General features: G+C 35.9%; 1 protein-coding gene across 3 annotated transcripts; it reads left to right on the forward strand.

The window, feature by feature from the left end:
• Positions 1–345: 345 nt before the first annotated feature.
• On the forward strand, positions 346–22,977 carry LOC116727363 (poly(ADP-ribose) glycohydrolase). 3 transcript variants are annotated; one of them, XM_032574751.1, is made up of 17 exons: positions 346–796; positions 882–967; positions 1,045–1,739; positions 2,296–2,418; positions 2,809–2,877; positions 3,251–3,325; positions 6,813–6,905; positions 7,226–7,380; positions 11,892–11,971; positions 12,065–12,125; positions 12,255–12,330; positions 14,069–14,216; positions 17,468–17,546; positions 17,806–17,914; positions 19,218–19,323; positions 21,295–21,423; positions 22,430–22,977. In XM_032574751.1, the coding sequence occupies exons 1-17, from the start codon at positions 690–692 to the stop codon at positions 22,603–22,605; spliced, it is 2,367 nt and encodes a 788-aa protein (XP_032430642.1). In that variant the 5' UTR covers positions 346–689; the 3' UTR covers positions 22,606–22,977. The 3 variants fall into 3 exon arrangements, with proteins under 3 accessions (XP_032430642.1, XP_032430643.1, XP_032430644.1); XM_032574753.1 differs by having other exon boundaries at positions 701–800; positions 884–967; XM_032574752.1 differs by lacking the exon at positions 2,296–2,418.
• The last annotated feature ends 3,020 nt before the right edge of the window (positions 22,978–25,997 follow it).

Below are 25,997 nucleotides of genomic sequence, written 5' to 3' on the forward strand. Positions count from 1 at the left end.
ATGCTAGTCTTAAAAATGGCAGAATTTGCGCATATTTTTATGTTTTATTCAGCATGGCAACATAATTCTTAAATGTATCAGATCTGATAAGGTACTCGGTCCAATTATGGACTGTATAACAAAATACTTTGTACAGCCACTTCAGTAATTTCTTGGATGGTTACTTTATACTTTTACTTGGGTAAAAATATGTTGAAGTGGTGATACCGTTAACTTGAGTAAGATGATTTTTGCTTACCCCTAGTTCCTGACATTTGAGTTGTCCAACAATGAACAGCAGATGGCAGCAACACATCATTGATGCGCCTAACTGGGGCAACTTAAAGAAGAAGAAGAAGAATAGCTAGTTGTGACGTAAAGACGTTACATTAGGACGTGTTTTTTGACAACAAACAAACCAGCAACTGTATTTTCAATGTATTCTATGAAGTGATATGTGCATAAATGTCCACGTACTGTAGTATCTAAATTCGTGATAGTTTCTTTTATATTCGGGAAAAAGTTTTTTCGCTTATTTTGGCTGCTAGCTGTAATAAAAAAGGGGCACTTAGCATTGCAGCTAGTACGTGAGCTATCATCATTTGATTGAATACAGAGAAGAAATAAATTTTAAGTAATTTCTGCAGTATTACTCATGCCTCTAATCAATCTCCCGTCTTGTCTTTTATTTGTAAGATAGTTTCTCATGCATGGCTTCGTGGCGTTTGCTAAAACTAGTTTGTCAGCTGAAAAAGCCACAGTTAATTTCAACTAAACCAAACAACACCGTGTATCTGGCGTCTGTTCAAGCTTTTTTGTGAGTACATTTCTAGTTTTTTTAAATTTAAATATTTCTCTGTTCCGCCTCAAAATGTATTTGACGATGCCTCGCTGTTTTGTAGAGTAAGTGCATTGACAGACTTCGAACCATCAAAGAGAACAAAAGTTGAGACAACAAAACAAACAGCACCTACGACTTTTTACAAAGGTACTTTGCTCAGACAATATTTTTCTAATGTGTCTAACAAACCAATTTTTCTTACAGTTTCTATTTTTTTTCCTTAGGTGTGTGTTCTTGTCACCACAGCAACGGAAATGAGACAATAAATAAAGAAAGCAAGGAAAACAAAATAAAAACAAAAATGGATATGCGACCTAAAACTGGAGCAGGCGGTTTACGGGGCGTAAAGAGAAAAGGCTCCTTTCAAAACACCGGCCCGAGACCGACTCAGAAGTTTAGAAATACCCTTGAACAATGGTTGGTAAAGCCCTCAACACGTTTAAGTGCAGAAGTGTGTCCAGGTCAAGAGGATGTGGAAAGGACGGGAAATGAGCTGAACCCATCAGCTGAATCTGCAAACTATGAAAATGCTGAGAAGTCCTCAGTTTCTTCGATGGATGAAGATACCCAAATACTAACACCACAAGAGTTTGATGAGGCCTGTCCTTTACTGCCTGCTGCCAACGACTCTGAGATAGAAGAACAACCAGTGGAAGCATGCGCTTCACACTCTGATGGCTATACCAGACAGAGAACAAAAATAACAGACTTTTTTGCAGGGAGCACAGCACAGAGTTTTGCTGTGATAAATGGTGGGCAAAATAAGCCTTCAGAGAGGAAAGATCCAGACAAAGAACAGACAGCTCCTGGAGTTACATGGCTGGGAACGCCAATCGGCAAGCTCAGGAGGATGCCGGAATGTGGTGGGAAGCTTCCTCCGCTGAAAGATGTTCCTGACCAGCACATCGTGATGATAAGGGTTTGAGAACAAATTTTTTCGTTTTAAACAGCACAAAAAGAGTTTTAGGAATGCTTTTTCAATTTCACAGCCTTTGTGATTACTTAAAAAAAATACATACAATTCTGCTGTAATAGTTTTGTAAAATGTAGATTTCCAACTTGACACTGGTGTAGCTTGTATACGTATAATAACAAAAAAAGTTTATTGTGATGATTAGAAATTCAGAAAAAATATGCCAAAAACTCGGTGACTACAGAAAGTGTTTGGTCAATTGGCAAATTGCAAAGAGTTTTAAACCAATAGTTGTAGGCATGTGTGTGTTTCCAGTGTGTGTATTTAGGTCTGTTTTATCTTGAGTAAAAGATCTAAACTGAATAGAAAATGGTCCACCAAATTACTGTTTTAAATTAATTTAGGTTGTGTGTCATATCACAATTACAGCCTGAAAAAAGAAAAGTGTAAATGCATTAATAAAAATAATTAAAAGACTTATCCCAATCTGATCGGCAGTGTTTAGTTAAACATGAATTAACACATTAACACTATTACTTTTTATTGCTTGTCCCACTGATAGACAGACCTTCTTAAAAACTGTAAAGTTCCTATTCCATATCCAGCTACATTTTTGGATACATGGGATGATGTCCATGTGAAGATGCCCTGCTCAAACGGGAATTTATTTCCAGTTGATGATGAGGTAAAACTGGAAGTGTTTCTCATGCTGCTTGTTTAATAACATAAAACATCACAGATGCAGACTTTGTATGAAAGTGTGGGGCTGAAATGTGGAAAACTTCTAATTTGCTTTTGTATGAACATTTTTTTTGTTCAAATAAAATGTTGTTTGAGTTCTAGAGTCATTTAAAGCCACATTATGTTAAAAAGACATTATGTTGTTTAATCTTTTTAAGTTGTCTAGATATTTTTTCTTACAAAGTCTAAATGTATACTAATTTCACTGGAATAAATATAAAAAACCATGTAGAGTCATGTGCCTTATTAACCAGTAGAAGGCACAACAGTGTCATTATTTGTTCCCAATCTGAATTTACACCACTGAATGCTAATGCCATCTGTTTTTCCTCAGAAAAAGAGTCGGTGGGATCTGATCAAGGAAACTTTAGACAAGAAATTCACAAACGCTTTTGAGTTGAAGGTAAGTGGTTGTACGTTGTTATCCCTTCATTCTACTTCACACAAAATATTTTCTTCTGGAGTTTTTGTTTTTAAGATGTGTAAATCTGTCATGCATTGTTTTGTGTTTATCCAGTATCCAGTGTTTATGCATTAGGTTTACAAATTAGTGAATTGGAATTTGTAAAAATGAGACCAGGTGTAACGTGCACACAACTATAGTTGTTATTACCTGGTTACACCACAAGATGGCATTTCAGGTTCAGAAAAGGAAAAGAACAAAGCTTTATAACATGTAGTTGAAATTTCAATGGATTTTGAACACATAAATTGAACTTGCAATTAATATTTCTTTTGCTTAAAAAAAAGTTGAAATGTGTTTGATTCTGGTACAGGAAGCAGTGCTGAAATATAGTGCCTCACATGCCAAAAAATGGGACTTCACAGCACTGGACTTATACTGTAACAAGGTAAAGTATAATTATTAAAGCACTGTTACTCTTTATTTCTTGTTAATTCTTCTGATTCCGAAGATGGTAAAGTAATATTTGTTTTGCTCAACAAAGCTTTTACTCTGCATGCAAACACAGAAAAGTAGGAAACACAAGACACCAAAAGATTACTCTAATGGTAATGAACCGTCAAGTGTCCAACTATCCATCTATATAGAAAAAAAATCAAATGAAATGTTGCTTGTCGATCTATTTATTTTCATCAACATCAATAGAAATACATAACCTCTGAGCTCTGAGAGAGCATCATGACTGTCATATCCCTGAAGCTATTCTTCTAATAATTGTTTTCCACTCTTACTTTTTTGGGATTTGTTTTTAGGTATCATGGTGTCTCTGGAAATAGTTCAGAATCTAAAGCTACTTATATATATAATTTGAGGAACACAGAAATGGTTTACATTCATAAAATAATCAAAGTATATAATTGCCTCCACCTGCTGAATATCATTTAAATGTTGCCACAAAATCACTTTTGTGGCAACAGTGAAATCATATTCTTGTGTTAGAATGGCCCAGTCAATGTCCAGAACCGAATGCAAGAGGATCAACTAAATTGAAAGTGGATTACAACTGAAACTGTGTGGCCAGGTTTGAAAGAGACTCTCCATTGAGTCTAAGACCTGCAGCTGTATTTCTAGTGAAATATGATTGTAGGGTTAGGTTTTAAAGTCACAACGCAAGTATTTATTTATTTTTATCAGCAAAGTTACATGAATCAAATCCAAAGACTGATAGCAACGTGCGATATTATAGAGAAATGTATAAAGACACGTAGAATATTTTGACCTAAGTTTAATAATTAACAATACCTAGTTGTTTTTCTTCAAGTCAAAGATATGCTTTATTTTTCCCAGTAAAGCTTTGGCTCATTGCTCTTTGCTCAGAGTCGCCAGTGTCTTCGACAGTCGTTTTTGGAGGCCATACGTCATCTGTCCTATTAAAGTGCTCTGCGTCATCTTCTGTAAAGATTCAGAAGGTGGCTGAATGTCTGGATCATGAAAGAGAGAGGGACGTTCTGTTTGAGACATTGCTTTGTTGTGATACAAGTGAAATAAGATTTCCCAAGTTTATTAGACTATTGCTGGCAATGCTTTATGTTTTAATAGTGTTTCATACTCCAGGTGGAAAAAGTGACTGTTTTATGTCAGTATGATGCAAGTTTGAGCAGTAAATGATTTGAACGAAATGGAAAATTCTCCAGCCATTAAAAGCGGGAGCTTTGAGTAATAATTGAATCTTCAAACAAAAGGTCATTTTTACTAACTTGTCAGAAATGAAAATAGTTGACATTAAATAATAGGCAGCAGCTCAATCCAGTCAGTTTCTGTTGAATAACCATGCAACAAATGTAATTCATGTCAAAAATAAAGGATATTCCATCAAAGTGAACGCCTGCACTGAAAGAGGCTGTAGCCACAGGCTTAGTTTTAATGTTGAAATCTGATTTAGCTGTGATGTCGAACCAGAATGACTGAATTTGTTTCTGCAATTGATAAAGGAACGGTGGGGCTGCATGGAAGCACTGAGGTCTTTCTGCGTGGAGGTTGCATGTTCTCCCCAGATACTCTGGCTTTTTCCCACAGTCATAAAACATGACTGTTAGGTTAATTGCTCTCTCCAGAATCCAAATTGCTTTTAAGTATGTGTGTGTGTACACTGGATGCTTCCCCTGTGTGTTTTTTGCACTGTGATGAACTGGTGGTCTGTCTCTACAATGCCTTTCACCCAATGAAGGTTAGAAAAGGGCACCAGCTCCCCTGTGCCCCTACAAGGATAAGCAGGCATAGACAGTGGATGGATAAAAGAATGGTTGAAGATGGAATTTAGGTGGAACTCATATTGATGGCAAATATTTGATATTTTTTTAATTCTTATTAAATTAAAGGAGAAATAAATGATTATTCTTAAGACTATTAAGTTGCAGTAAATAAATGAAATTATTTAAATTAGGTCTGGAAAAATAGTGATTTAGCACAAAATTTATTACACTGCTGCTTGTAACTATATTTAAGTTAGCTTATGGATCTTAATATTGCACATTTTACACTTTTCAAGAAAACAATTATTGCTTGTGCAGCAAACTTGACTTTCAATTGTCTAATAGAAAATTGATTTTATTATATAATATTTTTAGCACAGTTTCAAAAATAATTTAAAACTGCCAATGAGGTATGATGTTTTGATTATAAAGTTTCATTTTCAGAGTGAAATAACAATACCACTTTTGTACAATGCATCTGTTTCTTCAGATTGTTATAGCTCAAGCTCTTGTGCTGGATATAAGCAGAATGTTTTCTGGTGTCAGAGCAAAAATGCACATGAATGGCATGGAGTGACGGGTCAGGCGTCCTCATTGAATATTCATCTCAGCTCGTATTCCTTATGAATAACGGAATAGCCGTTGACGGACAGCCTCAGTTTTGTTGAATTCAGTTCATTTTTCTCTCTTCTGCCCAACAAGTACTCTTTGTATGCTTATTAGCACAAAGGGGTTCATTTTTACTTAGTCACCTGTTCATAGACTGACTGAAAAATTTCTTACTTCACAATTATGCCTTATTTTGTGGTGGTTTATCTCACAAAATCCCAATGTAATGTATGTTTTATAATGTGACAAAATGTGAAAAGTTTAATCATGAATACTTTTGAAAAACACTGTAAGTTTTGTTAGATTTCTTCTATCTGGTATTACGTGCGGAGCTGGTCTTAAGTCGTACTGACAGTTAAGTCAGCTTATGTGAGTCTCTGTCTGCTGCTTATTTACACAGCTTGCCTAATATTACCTCAGCTATATCTACTATCCCCATCGTGTCAACTGCCGTCATTTATTACACCCAGAGGAGCAGTTTATGATGTCAGCCTGGTCATTACTTACAGTGGTGTTTAGCCAAGCTTCCATTGCCATAATATAAATGCTCCAAGCTAAATCACAAGCCGGAGCTTCTTGTTCTGGGCACACAGAGCCCTTTTTATTTCGAACACTTGGTCATTTGCATCTCTTCCTGGAAGATTGTTTAATGAGTTTGCTTGGCTGTGGAACTTTGATGAAATTGCGTCGTGATTGATAACTCTGACATTTTGGTGCCACTACTGGGCTAATGCAAGTAATATATAAAAATGCGTTCTATAAACGACAAGCATTATGAATTTTTGGATTACTTCTTTAATGTGTATTTTGACAGTATGACACCACGGATTCACATTATATACATTAAAAAATAGCTTCCATTCATGTCGTCAAAATTTGTGCTGCATCAATAATACTTTGATGGTTTTTCTTATTTCAATATCGTTTGTTTGTTTTACTGTTTCATAATTTAAATGAGTGTCAGACAAGTGTATTTAATATGTCTTCAACTAATCAGCCTGAATGAGTAATAGAGAGGCAGCTGTAGTTTATGGCAAAACAACAAACATAAACAGATCTCTTGCTGTCTCCAAGGTCCTGGAGCGTGATGCTGTGGAACATCTGTTTGACTCTCTGCTGCCAGACATGGTGCAATTAGCACTGAGAGCATCTGAGCTCTGCACCAAGGTAACACCAGTAACTACGCATTGCATTGACTGGCTGGTTTTGGTGAATTGTTGCAGCAGATTGATCCCAAAGGTCCCCAGATGATAAAGTATCTTGTCTAGTTGTCGTAAAAGGGGTGAGGACCTATAACATATTTCTTTAAAGAAACTGTAACATAGCACATCTGTACTAAAGCCACATATGCATTCTTTTTTAGTGAATCAATAAAAATGCATTCAGAGTTTACACATTATTACATTCATGCAGATTGCTTCCTTATCATGTTGGCATAACACAAATTATTTTATCCTTCTTCAGTTGTACCTCTGTTTGTCCTCTAGCCTATCCCCCTCCTGAAAAGAGGCATGAGCCACTCCATCACCATGTCTCAGGAACAGGTGGCATGTCTGCTCGCAAACGCCTTCTTTTGTACCTTCCCCAGAAGAAACTCCAGAAAGACTGAGTACTGCAACTACCCAGATATCAACTTTATCAGGTATTGTGTGTGTGATGTTCTGCTTTGTTTAATAGTCGATTGGTAAACCATAAACCTTTTCTGGCACAGGCACGTTTCGTTCTAACATGGTATAATTTTGAAATAACTTGCTCATCAAAAATCATCCGAAAGTATTCGTACAGCTGGAATGTATTCATGTGTTTTTGCATTTAAACCACAAGCTTCAGTGTATTTTTAAGAATTTCAGTGACATAAATTGAAGCCAACACAACAAAAATGTGGCTTTCATTTGTGTTAATTCCCCTTAACTCTGATACCTCTGAATAAAATCCAGTGCAAGCAATTGTATTGTACCAGATGAAGTGTTCTCACTTCATCTGCGTCTGCCTTGCCAATTCCTGAGCTCTGTTTCTTCATTGTTTGATTTTACTCTACGACATCTGATTCAGGAAAATGTTTCTTTAGATTTAGTCAAGGGATTGCATCTGTGAAAATCTTCCGTATTTCTCTCTCCTTACATACCGTCGCTATAAAGACCATCAGTTAGGATGTAATGTAAAATCTGTCTACAGATCTCTTGCTTAGTCATGTTGCCGATATCTGTTGGAATCACAATGTGATTACCTAAATGGAAGAGGAAATTAGATTAAAAGCGACTCCGATGGCTGCTTTTGACAAAGGAACGCACCACTGGCTTTTATAAAAAAAAAGAAAAGTTTCCATTCCAAGAGAATTTCATTCACATAAAGTTTAATGAGCTAAAATGAAAGTAGTCTCAGAGTTTTTCTTCTCCTTCGCTTTAAAGGGCATGACTTTACAAATTTCACTTAATTTTGACCTTGTAGCTCATGATACTCATTTCTATGTTGAAAAATTTGAATTATATCAAGATGGCATAAAATACATAAAACATAAGGTGGCTAAAATTGGCCAAGAAGTGTAAATGTTTTCCATGGAACATCAAACTCATGTGTCGAAACATTACACAATAGTCATCCAAGAAGAAACTAATAACCATGTAAATGTTGTCTGGCAGGTAGTAGGAAGGAAGCTAACTACCCATACCCAGGGTAACTACCCATGCACCATACCCAGAAATTTAAAAGCTCTCTGTGGCTAATTCAGTTTTCCTGTAGTCACCACAGTGGCAGCTCGTGAAAAAAAAAAGATTTCCTAGAAAAAATATGAATCACTTCACATTATGTCTGCTCTGTTTCTGACCCATATTGCCACACTGATGTGCAAAAAACTGACATGCTCATTCATTCATTTGGCTCAGACACTGAGAAAAATAGGTCATTGCTGCAGCTAATAAGCATGAGTAGACATGCAGTGGGAACACACTAATGTTGGGTTAATTAATAACGTGAGCAGCAGACATCAGCAGGTATTTTGCAGAGTGAGGCCATCTTCTGGAATTGTGTCATGAACTTTGCTATATTCAATTCCTTCTGCTTTGGATTGTTCTTTATCCAAAGCCTTGATTTCAGTTCTTTCATAATTCAGAGGCAAAAAGTGTTTTTAACTGTGAGAGTGACTTTAGTAAGGAGAAATCCATCCTCTTCATCTACCTGGATTAGAAAAGTTCATCCATTGTTTCTGCGTAGAGGATCTTTGGGAAAGTGTCCACTCCAACCTTTAGCTAAGTCACTAAGTGTCTGCACATTGTTTTTATATAGTCTTGTTTGAATGGCAATTATGGTCAATAATAAAATCCATTTACAATGTTTACCATTCGTGATTTGCTGTTGTGCATTTGTAGAATAACTTTTCTGCTTTAAAAACAAAGAAAAGGCTGATTTTGATGTATGTACATATTATACTTGGAAATTTGTTTTTGTTTTCATGCTCTAAGATATGATGCTGTTTGCTGCTCAATATTTTTAAAGCAAATGCACTTTGTCTCAGTAACATGGTTTTGGAGAGACGGCAGTCATTCCTAACTAGAAACTCGGGTGGGAATATTTTTGTGTATCCATGCTTTAGTTTAAATATCCTCATTGGACCCTATTTAATTCAATTCTAATAAGTTTCTTTTTATAGCACCAGTTTTAATAAATGTTGTCTCAAGGCACATCATAAAGCATCTAATCTGTACGCAAATGTATAGTGAATTCAGTCCAATCATATTGACAGATTGAAAGTCATGTATTGACCTGAGTGTTCTAATTTGATTTAAACAATCCGCTCAGATTCAGTTTATTATTCATATTTCTATCTAAGAAAACTCAGCCGATTATATTGAGCCACTGACTTTGCAGCAATTAATCTTCCCGAAAGGTCATGTAGCAGTGTATGAAGTCTTTAGGTTTTCAACAATCCCTTATACTAAAAATTTGTATAGTGGCAGTAGAAAGGAAAACTCCCCTTCGATGGGAAGAAACATCCATCAGACACCCAGGCTGAGCACTCAGTGCCAGTACCATAAATGCCGGTAATTTTATAATTTAAAAAATATATATTTAAGTTTATTTCTTGTTGTTTCTATGTAACTTCTGCAGTACGTTGTCAACTGGTCCAGATTTTTTGTTTTCCTTTTGCCAGTTTTGGAAAGCTTGATCATCTGCTCCCACATGTAGACATCTTTTTGTTCTTGGCAAGTTTACACCCCACAGCAGATGTGTAGAAATTGGCAAAAAGTCTTGCAAAAAAAATAAAAAATGGCCAACTGAAATAAAGATACAGTCTCTCCGCCTGCTGCAAAGGAAGCTTTTAGTTCTCTCTCACCTTACATATTAAAAGTATTCAGTGTGTGTTCTTGTTGTCAAAGAATGTTGACTTGTAAAAATGATGCTAAAACCAAATGCAGTCACCTGTATTGTTTTTTTCACAGCTACAGTCAATAGGAAAGGTATTCAAATGGCCAATTGTTTGGCCATTTTTATTTATTCTTTATATATTTCCAAACCTAGATTATTTCATAATATATAAATGTTATTTTATAATATTTATATATTTGTAATTTAAGTTATAGATGTACACAAAAATGATGCTAGACTCATCAGATTTAAACATAAAATCATGAAGTATGATACCTCAAAATATTATTACATTTAGACAGAAGTCGCATGTTTTTAAAATTATAACATGACTTTAATCCTAAATTGATGACAAATACTGTATAAATAATTTAGGTAAATTCTCTATTTCTATAAGATTATATTACAGTTTGTTACTAAAAGACTGCTTTCGCTGGTGGCAGACTCATGTCCAGTACATTTTTTCTGAGAGCTACAAGAGGGAGGATTGTTTCTTGAGGCCACTTTGACTAAAAAAAGACAAATGAAAGCAGAAACTGGCTTTACTGAACGAGTTTTCCAGTCCCTGAAGGGCTTTTAGTGCAGCAAGCTTTTGTCATTGCTTCATTTTCGTTCCATAAAATTACCTTTTTTTTTTTTTAGTGACTCATCTGTGCTTCTTTTAGACTCATATTAAGAAGGATATTGTGAGTTTAGTGTTCAAAGTGCACTCGTATATCCAGCGCTTCTCGCTGCCAGCAGTTTTATATATGTGCTAGGACCTTTTTTCCTCCTCAGGACACTGTTGCTTTAAAGGGACACAGCGTTTCCTAATGTATCCCTGGAGACAGAGAGATCTCTGAACCCTTTTTTCTTTTCTTTTTTATGTGTGAGTGCGGGGACAGTGCAGGAGTGTTGCACTGTGATGGACAGCCTAGGGCAACTTTGTTCTCGTAACTGCAAAGGAGATCCTACTTAATCGGCTAGCGACTGAAAAGGAGGCTGAGTGAGAGATGAACTAATTCATATCAAAAGTTAAAGCATGACTGAACTCACGGGGCTAAAATGGAGGTCATCCATCTCTCCAGCAATGATTCTGCAAATGAACAGTTTTTGGTCGTCTTGACTTTAGTCAGTTGGTGGTAAGATGGTATGTCATGGCCAACTTCTTTAAAGATTGAGCGTTCTTCCTCAGGAAGAAAATATAATCGTATTCACTGACATAGCACTTTATTTAGGTATACCTGTTTAAGTAGTTGTTTTTTAGAGATGGAGACTCTCAAACTCATTTTGACATCTGGAATTGAAGAACACTCTTTGCTGAAGTTCAAACTGAGCATTAGAATGGGGAAGAAAGAGGCTGTAAGTGTCTGAATGTAGCATACTTGTTGGTGTCAGACAACTTGATCTTTTTTTCTAAAACTGGAAATCTGCTGGAATATTTGCCTACAACTATCTCTGAGGTTTACACAGAATGGTCTAAAAATGAGAAAATAACCTGAGACCAGCAGTAAGGCAGACTACAAAACCTTGTTGATGCCACAGTAGAATGGGGGGGACTGATTTAAGATTATAGAAAGGATGAGGATTCCTGAAGCCTTGAAGCAGAAGGGCTACCCCAGCTGAAGATGACTTCAGAAGATTATTTGTGGAATGTACAGATTGTAAAATTTAGTTAGGTAAATGTTTTTTGAAAAATCAAAAAAATTGTATGGATGAAATTCTCAGTGGAAATGTAGGAAATAACTATAATAAATAAATAGGTGGCAGCAGAATTAATACAAATATCACTCTGTATCTTTTTCCTTTCAGACTGTTTGAAGGCTCATCCTCCAGAAAGATTGAGAAGCTGAAAACCTTGATGTGTTATTTTAAAAGTGTCACTGAACAGAGTAGGTGATCAGATTTATTGCTTTTTGATTAAATTGAACTGTTGTAGAGAAAACTAAGCAATCATTTTTGATTTGTGTGTTTGTGTCTTTCAGAACCTACAGGACTTGTGACATTCAGCCGTCAAAGACTGGATAAACCTCCCAACTGGAAAAGGTTTGCTGTCGTTTTTTTTTTGTTGTTTGTTTTGTTTTTTGATTTTGTTTTTTAGAATAGTATAAGGAGCACCAAAAGATACAGGAGCTTACTAAAAATGGAATGTGGAAAACAATGTTTGCATTTCAGCTCGCCGACTTTGCTCACAAGGCTCCACATTACATGTGAAGGGACCATTGAGGATGATGGTTATGGGATGCTTCAGGTAAGACCTCTATTTAGGGCTTGAAATCCTTGAAAATGCTTGAATTTCAAATAGGTGTTAAGGGAGTGCTCAGTTCTGTATAAAGTTCTTGAGACGCCTGATATTCAAATTGCAAGGTTTTGTAATAAAATGTAATCTAATGTTTGATTAAACGCCTAAAATGGGAAAGGGTTATTTACAGTTGAAGCCAAATATTTGCGTACACCTAATAAAAAGACAGACTTTCTTTTCTTATTTTCTGAAGTTAAATCCGACTAAACTTTTTAATTTTGGGTTATTTCTATTTGCTGAAACTTTGTAGCAAGATTTTTTTTAGTTTATTTTTGAATGTTTATTATTCCTAGTAGCTCAAATTATTGATCTGTAACTGAAATAAAGGTTGTCTCATATTTTCTACATTCAACTATGTTATTGAAATTTTGGATGTTTTTTGGTCATATTTGTGTCTTGTTTTTAGGCCAGTCAGGTGTATAGGTTGTGTGAGAGAGAACTTTTCAAAACATAACATGTTGTTATAGTTTAGTCTAACTTGTCCTTTCTGTAGAATGTAGAGTACAAACACAAGACATTATTAATAACAGTAATAAATACATTATGTAATAGTGAATTGAAACTTTCTTTTTAGTTTTTATCTCCAAAGTGTATGTTGAAAATGTTTGAAAAGTCCTTGAATTTTACTGTGGAAAAAGTTTACGGCCCTGTCTATTAGAAGTGTACACTAGTTAAAACATGTTACAGTCTGCTTTAGATTTATTTACATTTTTCAGCAACTTAAATGTACCAGGAGCTGTTTCTCCTCTGTAGTAGTCATTCACTATGCCACCACATTTTGAAGTCTTTCACCCAGAATGCTTAGCACTGCAAAATAAGCCCCTTTAAGGGAGCTGCTTACACGTCAGAGGGAGTTTGGGCTGGGACTGGGGTCGAGGCCTCTGGGCCTCCTCGGCTCTCTATGTTGGCTAAGCGTCCCAAACACTGTCAGCGCGGCCCCCTCCGACTTTCACCTTTTGTTTGCCTCTGGTGGCCACGGGCTGACAGTTGATGTGCGCACACGACCAGCTCAGGGGCTCGCAGTAGCTCCGATTGATGGATGCTCTGCAAGGGTGGGGCTGGGGGTTGAGGTCCTGACAGCTTGTCAAAGCAGACTCTGGAGTCTGGCTTGTTGTCCCAATGTTGAGTGACCACAGTGGAGAGATCTACCCTCACCCCGCTGCTCAACTTTTTTTTTGTAGCATTTTTATGTGGCCGTGATGGGTTCGGTCTGGGCCAACTGTGGGTCACGGAGTAAAAACCGTCAGCCCTGAAAATGTACAATTTCAAATGAATTGAAATAATTTAATTACTTGCAAAAATAAATAGAAAGCATAATTTTTGCAGTTTATTTCCTTAAATAAATCTCTTAATTTGATATTTGCTACTGGCGGCTACAGAACTAAATGCAGCGATGAGGAGAGCTCAAAGCTCATTTTGGCATAGTGGACAGATTGCCTGAGTAATGCCACCACCTCAGGCTAACCTCCCCAATAAACCTGTCATGGATTCTGTCAAAAATAAAACATAAAGGGCAAATACAATTTCATAGCATGTTTTGCTTCCAAAGTTTGAGAAGTTGTTCTTGTCTTTGCTCTTTTTTTTTTTTTTTTTTTTTGCAAAATCTGACTGATTAGAAAATGAGCAGGGTCAGCAGAAGCTTGAATGTTTTTTTCTTTATCTTTCATGGTCTTACCTTATCTTTCAGGTGGATTTTGCCAACAAGTTTGTAGGAGGAGGAGTTATTGGTGCTGGTCTTGTTCAAGAAGAAATTCGGTTCCTCATAAACCCTGAGCTCATCGTGTCGCGTCTCTTCACAGAGGCACTCGATGATAACGAGTGCCTCATTATCACAGGTCAGTGAACCCAAACGATACTTTATTTTTCTAGGCATTTATTTATCTACTTCTATAATCTAATTGAGTTGGTTGGGAGATTTTGAACCCATTGTTTTCCTTTTTCTGCACTGGATTTTTGAAAGAGGCTTCTCTGAATACATGCAGATGCAAACACACCCATTATGTCCAGCAAATTGGAGTAAGTAGATTATCAAAATCTGAGGCAGATTTCATGGGAAAAGAGATTGAATTGAAGCTTGCGGTCCTTTTCTGTAAACTCAGCATCACGATTGTATTTTTCTCTTTTCCTTAACTAGCTCCAGCTTTCAGCAGGCAGTATTTCTTCTGCACTGTCTACATGATGCAAACGGTCTTTGCAAACATCTTTGGGAATGATAAACTATTTGCTTTGCCTACAATTTCCTCTGATATAGAAACCATTGGTGGACTTTGTATACTTCTAGCCTTATTAAAATGCCTGCAAACAGTGTCTGTAATTAGATATCTTATTTGTTCCTTAGAGTTCTTTTGAAAGCAAATATTTATTTGCATCTGGCCTCTTGAAGACAAGGATGCCTGCAAATACACTCATGAATTTGCCATAGATTGTTATCCTTCCAGTTTGGAATTGTAATTCTTAAGATTTATTCCATTTGTGCTTCAATTTTCATACACTCTTTAATTTGATGTGAAAAGTATTGATGTTTACATCTTCAATTTACCCCATTCTGGGTCAGCTTGAAGATGTTTATGGCTTTGCCGTTTTTCCCGGTCGGTCCTTCTCACATGTTTCTTTTTGATTGGCTTCGAGAGGTAGTTGGAAGATGGAGAGTTGGTGGACTTGATTGCACTGTTGAACCTCTCTCTTAAATAATTCCTAGTACAGTCTGTACTTCACAATTGGATGTTTGCAACAAACACGGCTGTCAGAAACCTGTGTAGACCCAATAACAAGACGGCAGACATGAAGGTTCCCTCTGCAGGAGGCTGATGGCACCTGTCCTTTACTCCACTTCTTCTTTTTGTTTTGTGGAAATGTTTGCAGGAGCTTGATTGGGTTTAAAGAGGACAACAATCAGTGTATTCTAGTAATGGCTAGTAAAAAAAAAAAGTATGCCTTGTATTTTAGTATAATTTACGGATTAAAAGAATCTCTTTAACAAAGGTTTGGATTTTACTGATTAACATGATAATAATCTCTCTTAGTTTCGTTTTTCAAATTATTTTTAGTTTTATTTCTAGAATAAAACTGTGTTTTCTACTTTAAGGCAGGAAAATAAAGTTTATTCAGCTGTGGTGGGGTTTTTTTCTTCACTCTTTGACATGAGCAGTGATTGAGAAACTTTTTTCAGTTTCTCAGTCTGCATTGCCAAGAAACAACCATTCTACTTGCTTCTGGCTTTTGTTGTCACATTTTTTTAAGAATATGTTTTTTGTTATACATGGTATCAGAACTGTAGACTAAAATAGCAAGTGAGGCATCACATTCTTTGTCTTTGCGATCTCCAGACATGCCCGTCTTCCCGTTTGGCCGAGTCACCTTCAGACTTCGTGCCTGCCTTTGCTCCCGTTGCTCCACTTAACTTTATTACTCCAGCACAGAATTAATTATAGCTGGAAGACCTGCCCAAGACCTGCTCCGCTAATGGACTCTTCCATTCCATCATCTTTATTAAACTCAGCCAATATCTCTTCTTCCCATTGTAAAACTCCAAGCCTCGGATGCTTCGTGGCCCACTGCGGTAAATCATATTTCTCTGCAAGAGGTCTTGGCATGCAGCAACACAGCCTAATGGGTTGAAGCTCTGCACTGAAATTTGCAAAAGTGCTCTGGCTAATTGAATTTTTCTTGATTGGTAGATATCTGGCTGCCATTGGGACGGTCAACAGTATAAATAGTATCAGGGAGAAGTCACATGATTGGTTTAAAGACGATGCTGACCAGGAGATGCTTTAAATCAGTAAGCAGGAAGCAGTGACATGGAGATTGTATTTCTTTTTCTATCCGGAAGGTGGAAACCAATAAAACTAGTGGCAGCCTGCTGTGTCTATGCAATGTTTCCCATCTTACACCACTTATCCACAATATTCTGATAGCATAATTTATGTAATTTATGTTGTTGTTTATGTTCACAAAAACAAAATGTTTCCTTTTTTTATTCCTTGGTCATTAAGAAAGACATTGATATGAGTTAATTAAAGATAAAAAAGTTCACTCCTCCCAGCTTTGAATTAACATAGCAATGAGATGCACTTCTGACTTTTCACTGCCTTGTCCAGCACAAATGTGAGACTTTCATGCTTGGATATATTTGCACATGAATAAAATGACCTTTAATACTTGACTTTGACCTGCTGATTGTTGTTATTTATAAATAATTCTAATAGTTGGTTCTCTCTAAATGCGGTATTTATATGCTTCCCTCCACAAATACCTTTTCAAAGAACATTTTGCTCATGAAAAATTAGAAGAAGAATTAATTTTGTTCCTGACGTATTATCTGCTCAAATGCAAAAATGTCAGGGACCATTAAAATGTCATGTTCTTGAACAGCAAACAGATGTCCCTCCAGTTTTATGACAGAGATATTATTCCATTGTTGAGATTTCTAAGTTCTAATTTAAACAGAACACTTGGAAATAGTAGTTTAAAGTAATTTCTTCCTGTTTAATAACTGTGCTTTATTCCTACAATATAACAATTAATTGAGCAGTCACAATATCCATTTATACTGAATCAAAGTTAACCTTTAAAGAGCGTTTACTATGTGGGAAAATTTGTTCTGCATTTGTTTCCTATGTTTTTATGTAATTGTTTTTTGTTTATAAAGGGATTTTGAATTATATTGGCCATTACTTTAAGAGCAACATGATGATGATGCCAACTGGAGTTCAGAGCTCTTTTATATGCGTCTCTTCTTTAATTGCTTTGAGTAGGAGGAGTATTTTTTTGTTTATTTTGTTACAGCACGTACATCTTTTTTCTGTTTAATGTTGGACTTTTTTGTCACTTTTTTTTTTGGGGTGGGGGGTCCGTTTTTTTTTGTATTGGCAGTAAATATTCAATTATTGCAGGAATATCTATTTAAGATTATTTATTCTCCACCATTGGTCATATTATATCCCTTACTTTTAAGCTTTAAGTTGCCTAAAAAAGGACACAGTATTGAGGTTTCACTAAAACTTCTCTAATTTTACCTTTCTTTCATCATCATAACTAGCATCATGAACAAACTTTAAACATGGTTTTTGATGTTGCTGTCTTTCAGGATCACAACAGTATAGCAAATACACAGGTTATTCTCAGACGTATAAGTGGGCTGGCTGTCACCACGATACAATTCCAAGGTATAAATCCATTTCTTTTTTTATTTTAACATCAGCGGGCATCAGCCATGTCCTGAAGTTTGAAGTTTAAATTATGATCTGTTTGGTGTTTTGATTACAGCCTGTTGTTGAATATTTTATCTATTGAATGTCTATTTGTTTGTGGTTCCTTGCAGAAGTATTGTCTTTTTTTCCTTTGTTTATTTGTTTTGAGCAACATACTTCCTAAGTATTTTGTCCACATTTTGTTGTTCTCAAGTCTGTTTATTGACTCTTCCAGAGACGACTGGAGGAGACGGTGCACAGAGATTGTTGCCATTGATGCGCTACAGTTCAGGAACTTTCTCGAACAGTTTCACCCTGACAAACTTAACAGGGAACTTAACAAGGTGACCGTAAACTTTTTTTGTTTGCCTAAGTTTTTTCATTTCTTTGTAATGTTGCTAGATTTTTGCTGCATGCAATTTACCATATACAACCATTCTCATATACAATGATTTAGATGAAAATATATGTACATACAATACATACTATGAAAATATGTTTAATTAAAGTACCCAGAATTATCCATCATTGATTTTAATTGGAATCATGAAAATTTACTGTCAGGATACCAGTCCCATGTATCATATTCACATGGTACTCTTTTTTTTATATTTATCCTTAAGCTTCCCGAAGAGGTAATGGCCATTTGTACTGGAAAAAAATCAAGATGTTGATGTTGTCAGGTCTGCTGTCAGAAAGCATGGAGCAGTTTGACAGTTCTGACATCAGGGTGAAGAATGCATAAACACAGATATCAATCCTGTTTCGAATATTGTTCAGTTAAATGTCACATCTGCCCTTTCCCAAGAAGAATTTATCACTGGTCAGAAGGGAGGACAGGCTCTTACCATTTATTTTCACTCTGCATTTTGTTTTAACGTTAAAATAAATATTTCAAGCTCGCTTGGATCTTATGTTGAAGTAGCTTTCAAAACAGTGGCTCATATGGCATGTCTGATACCTCAGATTTACACAGGAGTGTTTTATAGTTATGACTCTCAACAGTGAAGCCAGATTTTGTTCTCATATCTCCAAAATGGCACATTAAAAAATTGAAGGAAAGATAAATCACCCAACGGCATGTATTTAGTATGAGCAAAGTCTCACAGCTACTGGAAAAAAAATTAAGAGTAGCTGGTATTTTCACATAATTTTCATTTGATTAATTTTGAGTGAAAATGTTCTAGCTAAAGCGCATGCCCCACTGGGAAATTGTTTCGTAGATGTGATGGAATTAAAATAAACAAGCCTTTCAATGTTTTAAATATATTGCTCTTTTCTGTGATAGTGATACATTCTAATGTGTCTGAAGCACTTTTATGATTTGAGATGCTTCAGCTACTGCCTGATTGGTTCTCTTTTAGTGCCTTTAGATACTGTTACCTTATAATTATTGGCATGCATTTTTATTTTATTCTGGGTGCTTAAATGTTTCATACACACTTTAAGGAAATACAGTAAAAAAGACAATCAAACAAAGGAAATAAATACATTTATGTGTGTACATTGTAATACAGAGCTTAATGTAGAGGATTTGTGAGGCCATATATGTTTTATTTTAATATTCATAACTTCTGCGCTTTTTTACATCCTCTTTTTGAACTTATTGTCTGACACTGCTGTTAAATCTTTTGATTCTCCTTGTAGGCTTACTGTGGCTTTTCTCACTCTGAGAAGGAAAGTCAAAACCTCGCCGCAGTGGCAACAGGAAACTGGGGCTGTGGTGTTTTCGGAGGCGACACACGACTCAAAGGTAAGGTTCACGTCTCTTGCGTAACGTTGACGTCAGCACATTTTGACTAGACAAGTGCTCAGATCATCACTTTAATTGGACTCTCTTTCCTGGATGCAGCAGAATAAATTTCAACTAGAAAGCGCTCCAGCATGGGCATCCATTTGTCTTCCAGGAATTTGTACGTTTACTTAAGGCATTTTTTTTTGCCTTCCTCCTATTGATCTAATGCCAAAGTTGATATGTTGCATTAATAGTGAAATTGATTGCCTGCTTGAATCCATCAATCAGTTCCAGCTTTCTGTGTGTGTTGTGTTGTTATTACTCCTCAGGGAGCTTTAGGAGACATTTTTCCATTCATTTGCAATAGCAACTTAGCTTTTCAGTATATTTATGCATTTCAGCCCTTATCTGTATCACACTGTATACTGTACATTGTATATTATTGAACAGTCGCTTTACTTCAGTGATCCAGTGCAAGGGCATGAAACTGGCATGTTACACACAGATTGATTTATTTGAAATGTTTACTTCTGTTAAGGTTTGATAATTATGGCTCACAAAACGCTCTATCCGTGTATATTAATGGAAAGTTGCTTGAAAGGAGAAACTGGTAGTAAAAGGTGTAGAGTAACAGACATAACTGCCTCCTTGAAAGGTTTGTGTGTGGTTTTTTTTGTTCTGTTTTGTTCTTTTTGTTTGGTTATTTGATTTCTATTGCTGTTATTCATTATAATATCTGGTTAATTATTTTTTAGGTCAATACCCCTTTTTGCCACTCTATAATGTTTGTTGTATATACACCTACTGGTGAATAATAATAATTAAAAAACAAACAAACAACAACAAAAAAGAAATAATGAGATCTGCAGGATGTTTATGAAGAGATATTAAAAGGCTAGAAATTGCAGATTGATGGGTAAAATTGGGGGCATGAGATATAACTACAACATTTTTTGCCATATATATTAAAATTGAGCATTTATTTTAAAAAAATACTTTGTGACGCAAAGCCTATTCAAGAATTTAGGGGAGATTTCACAAGATGTGGAGTTCTGCTACAGCAATATGCAATAATGCTTGTGAATGTGGAACAATATGACTTGTGATAAACAAATAGTCATCGTTTTCTAATTGTGATGAAATAACTTAGTTATAACTTTCGCCGACTGCACCAGAAACATCCAAATGCCTAATTTTCTGCTGTATTGTGCAAGCTTCTTCTAATATCACTGGCATAGAGAGCTTGAATGTGTGGTTATCTGATAAGCTGTTACTGTAGTTCATGCAGCTCTTTGAAATGTTAATATTGAATACGGTCACAAAGCAATAACAGTAAATTAGTGATATATTGTGTACCTTTAGTGTGGACTGCTACTGGGGTCAGTGATTCAAAAATGCTTCATTTATGTTGAGGACACAAAGTCAGTTTAATGACTCACTATATCGATACTTCCTACTTGAGAGGATGTCTGCTATCTAGGACTAGCTTCTCTGGTCCCTCATTGCCACGTTTTCTTTAATCACAAAAATTATTTTTGAGGACAGCTGTTGAAGCAGAGGCAGCGAGACAAACTGCTGATGGGTAGAATGCTCAGTGTTGAGTGCTGATCGAGATGTTGTTTCACTTTTGCTCATTACGTCTGCACTTTCCCAACTTTAATTAATCAGCAGACGTATTTCCAGTCTCTTAAAATATTCACAGCTTTCCGGGGCCAGTCGGGGCTCTGCTTACTAACAGATCCAGAGTTCACAGTGGGGGTGAGACCTAATCCCTTGATTACTCACCTTTTACAGTACAGGATACAGAGACTGGTTTTAATGTGGTTTTAATGGAAACATCAACTTTAGAGGAATTATTCATTTATTTAAATTTTTTTCTTTATCTTTTCAAATAATTTTTTTCTTTTTCCAAGCTTTCATTGTATCCGCTTTGGTCGAGCACAGAAACATTCTCTGTTGTTGAGGTTTTACAGCCCTCTTTTCCTCCAGCTCTGATCCAGATGCTGGCAGCTGCTGAGGCGGGCCGAGACGTCGCCTATTTCACCTTTGGTGACAACCAGCTCATGACAGATGTCCACAACATGCACTCCTTCCTCACCAAGAGGAATATCAGTGTTGGTGAGGCAGTCAGACATCCCGTCTGTTTCTTTTTTTTGAAAGTAGTCTTACAGCCCGTGGTTTTAACACTAACACTATTGCTTAGCCAATGGCATCAGTGTTTGAGTTTGGTTTGTTTATTTTTTCTATGAAGACAGCCTCCCATGTCTTTATACATTTTGGTAGGTGTATATACAGTATGTTGTGCTGAAGTTTTAAAATGCCTTCCAATAAGTCCAACATCTATTAGTTTTCTCTTAGTTGTTTTCGTATTACTTAAAATGTTTTCAGATGGGTAACCACCGTTCCAATGTCCAAATGGTTCCCTCAGATAAAAGAAGAGTGGTTCTGAGAGTCAGGATTATTCCAGCTCTCAAACTCTTGTGTCACTGTCCTCAGCTAAGAGTAAATCTAACAAAACGGAGCTCTAATCCCAAAATAATCTCCCTTAGGCTAGACTTGAATTTGCATCTCAACAGCCCACATGAAACTAAAAGTTTCATCAGAAGAGACGATGCTTGAGCTTTATAGCCAAGTCTTATAGAAAGTCTTTCAAGCCTAAGAACACTGTACTAGCTGTGGTGGAAGGTGGTGGCAGCATGCTGTCTGTCAGTGGTACTGGTGCTCTGCACAAAGTTGATAAAATATTCAAACTATCTCAAAAACTTGAATAAACCAGGCTAACAGAAATCCAATCAATTTAAACAAACTGCACCAACTCTGCCCAGAAAAGTAGTCAAACATTTATTTCATTTTATAACAGAAACTTGATTGTTGTAAAATACTGTACATCTGTAAATCTAATCCATATTTTAAAACGTCCTTTAAGTTGTATGTTGTATATTCATTGCAACCCGAAAAAAGTGCTTCTACTGGATCATCAAATCCCCCAAATTCATGCTTCATTCATGCTCATAGGATTGCATGTAAAGTTAACCTCAACTAATAATTGTAGATTTTTGAAAGTCAACATTTTCTTTCTCATCATAACAAGGCAGTCTATACAATGTCCTTGTCTCCATCACAGGGGAGGTGTATGACCTCCTGGAGCAGTACTACAGTTCGGTTTGTAAGAACTGCCTCCGCCGGCGCCCTGACGTCAGCCTCTACTCCTTCATCTACGGACAGGTCGGCTCCTCAGAGGCGCCGGATGAGTCCATCAGAGGTTCGGCCGGCCCACACTCACCCACACAGCGTCATTAAGCTCATGATGCTGATGAGTCACTTTGCCTTTAAATTGGGAAAATACAGAGTGCCAAGATTTTTGTCACCTTGCCGTAATCAACACAGGAATAAATAAATGGCTCAGAAATTGTTATGATAGAAATACAGAACTTAAATTGTGAAGCAAATTTCCTTAGAAAGAGGTTTTATTTTTATTTGCCTGTTATTTTTCAGATTTGTTTTTTTTTTTGTTTGTTTTTTATTTCTGATGCTTTTTTCCACCATCTTCTCCCTTACCCATGGAAATAGCCCAGGTATTTTAGTAAACAGAATATAATACATTTTATATACAAGCAAAAAATGATTCGGAAAAAGTAAATATGATTAAAAAATAAAAGGCAAATTAAAATAGATTAACACTGGTATAGTTGCATTCCATATTTTATACATCTAAGTTTCTTTTTGTTATTTTTGTACTTTTAGTTGGCATAAAAAACTTGATTATGGCAGTTTGTTTGGTCTTTTATAATATTTAGCCCTGGATAAACCAAATTACGTTCTCACTGTTGACATGAAGAAACGAGGAGCATGAAGATGAAAACCAAACTGGTCAGTTATGGCCCTGCCTGCTGCTGTGGTCACTATGTTGCAGTGGGTACGCTGGGTTCCACTGTGATGCAAGTTGGATGTTTAATGCTGAGGCAAAGGTTGCCATCCATCTTTTCTCTCTGTCGTGTAGCTGGTCTTTATACCCACACTTATTCAGTTTAATTGGGTTTTCTGTCAGAAATGAAGTTAAAGGAGGACAAGAATTGTTGTTGGAGACTCGGATCACCAGTAGGAAAGCAGTTTAGATTAAAAGAGCAATCTTCCTCTGGGTGTAATTTATTTCATTATCACAATGAGTTCAGACTACAGTTTAGTGAACATGTTTTGATTTTTGCTGAATGTGATTACACTCAATTTGATGTGATTTTCTATTTTTCCACTGATCTTATTGCTATTCATTCCTTGTTTTAACACAAGAATTAATTTATATTTTTTTCTGATGTATTTTGTTTTGGAGTCCAAATAAAATTGGATTTAATAAATAAAGTCGTCTCAGTTTTAATTCTTTCCACCAGCTCTTTTCAAATGTAGCTAGAGATGTAACTGATGCATTGCTGAAATATTAGATTGACAGCTGCCTGATACGTTGATGTTAAAGGCAAATATTGAATTTTTCTGGTATTTGTCTGCACTTATTTAATCTGAAAATAAAACTATGTAAGAGTGGATCACAGCTCAGCCAATCTAAGAGTTGGACACATTTCTGGAGTGACGAGCTTCTTCGGTATTAGGAGTAAAATTTTAAGCACTACATTGGTAAATCTTTAATTACACTGCCTACCATTTCAACATTTTAGTTTTGTTTTCTGTTTGCAGAAACTGTTTGAACCTAAACCATCTTTAGCTGAATGGAAAGTTAGTTTAATTTCTTTTGAATGAACTCGTGGGCTTATCTAAGTTTACTAAAGAGAGTGTAGGTGTCAAAGCTTGGCACCGTCTGCCTTTATGAAATCAGGACCTGAAGCAGGGGGTCGCTCTTTGTTGCATGCTGAGTTCAAAAAGCAGTCTTTGGGGGTCTATCTCCTGAGGGGGTACACCATAGACACAAACGGGGGGTATCCTACTGGAGTGATCCCACTGCAGTTAACGTCATGTGTGTTTCTGACCTTTAGGCTGGCACCTGCCATAAAGTCACAAACATGAAGTGTTTTTGTTTTGGTAACATGATCCCTGTTCTGCAGCCTAGTGCTGGAAAAACCTGAGATGGTGCCTTGCAGAAGTATTCATACCACTTTTAACTTTTTCTAACATCCACTTAAAGCTGTTACAGTATAGACTTTTATTTAACATACATTTGTATTGACCCATCTAAATGTTGTTGAATGCAGTGAAAACAATGTGATTTGCATTAATACTCAACAGTGTTGATGTTTGTCTAGTTTGGGTTTAATGCAAACATAAAATATGCAGGTTCTTAATGACTTTACCACAACAGTAAAAACCTTTTTATGATGCATTTAACAACAATTTTACAGTATATTACTAGCACAGAGAGCCTGAATACATGCTACTTCAATATTTTGTGCATAAATATAGGTCTTTAGTGGTATGCAAAGCACTTTGACTTGCCTTGTTGCTGAAATGTACTATATAAATAAAATTGATTGATAGATTAATGTCGCTATCTTAACAAATTTACCAGAGACTACATATTTGCCCATTCTTCCACACAAATCAGCTCAGGCTGGACATAGAGCTCCATATCATTCTAATTTATGGCATCATCATGTTAAAATTAGTATCAGAAGTGTTTTTTAGTCTAGTCTAATTTGTGTTTAAAAAGATTTTTTTAAAGAAAAGGGTAAAATGTTGCAAGGCAATAGATTCGTTTTTTTTTAAAGAATTTTGTTGCTTTCAGTAAACTTAAAAACTAGTTAGGTAATATACATTTTTGTTCTCCATTATGAAATAAAGTGTTTTTCCTCATCCTTCCTTCCCTGTTTTATCTCTTCTAATTTCTGCATTGCAAGTGTCAGATACATATGGCCTCTTTAGACTGCTCAGAATTTCATTCTTGAAGTTAAATAATCAACATTTCTCTGCCTCCATCCAACAAGGTTAACTGTGTTTTCGTAAGGTGTTTTATTATGAATTATAGGGCCTAATTAAGGTAATTAAAGGTTCTCTTTTCATGTTTCTTTATCATTTTTGATCATTAGTGGAAATTCCCTGCAGTGTTTGGATGAGTAATGCTGGCTTCTCCTGGCTGCAGATTAAAGGTATAATCAGCTGAATATTGATTTGTTGACTGAAATCCTGGAAGCTGAGGTTTGTGTTTGTAATACTTGGTGTCGTGACCGCTCTTTCCCCAATCCTCCTTTTTTTTTTTACTACTTCTTGTTTGTTGGGGAAAGAAACATAGACATAAGATTGCAAATGCACCTCGGATATTAGGGTTCATATGCTAATAAGGATATGTTGATATGCTAATTAGTCATTCTTATACTTTTAGTACCATTAGTACTTACAGAAATGGTTAATATCAAAGTGGGTAACATCAAAATGGCAAATTCTCAATCTTGGCACATTTGTATTGCATTTTCCTCATATAAATTAAAATTTGGAGACAGTAAATTCTTATTAAAGTCCTCTCTCATGGAAGTAATATGCACATTAAAAATTTTAATGTTGCAGTGTACCATATAATTTAACTCAGACTTGTTTAAATCAGATATTTTGAAGGCTGATGTTGAAACTTGTTTTATGTGAGATCAAATTTAAACTGTTTACTGTTAATCTACAAGTAATTCCAAATCAAAAACAATTATTCTTATACTTTAATAACATGTTAACAGAAACAGGAAAAAAAATACAAAAACTAA

The sequence above is a fragment of the Xiphophorus hellerii genome, chromosome 10 (genome assembly GCF_003331165.1).
Source record: "Xiphophorus hellerii strain 12219 chromosome 10, Xiphophorus_hellerii-4.1, whole genome shotgun sequence".
In the NCBI taxonomy this organism is placed as follows: Eukaryota; Metazoa; Chordata; class Actinopteri; order Cyprinodontiformes; family Poeciliidae; genus Xiphophorus; species Xiphophorus hellerii.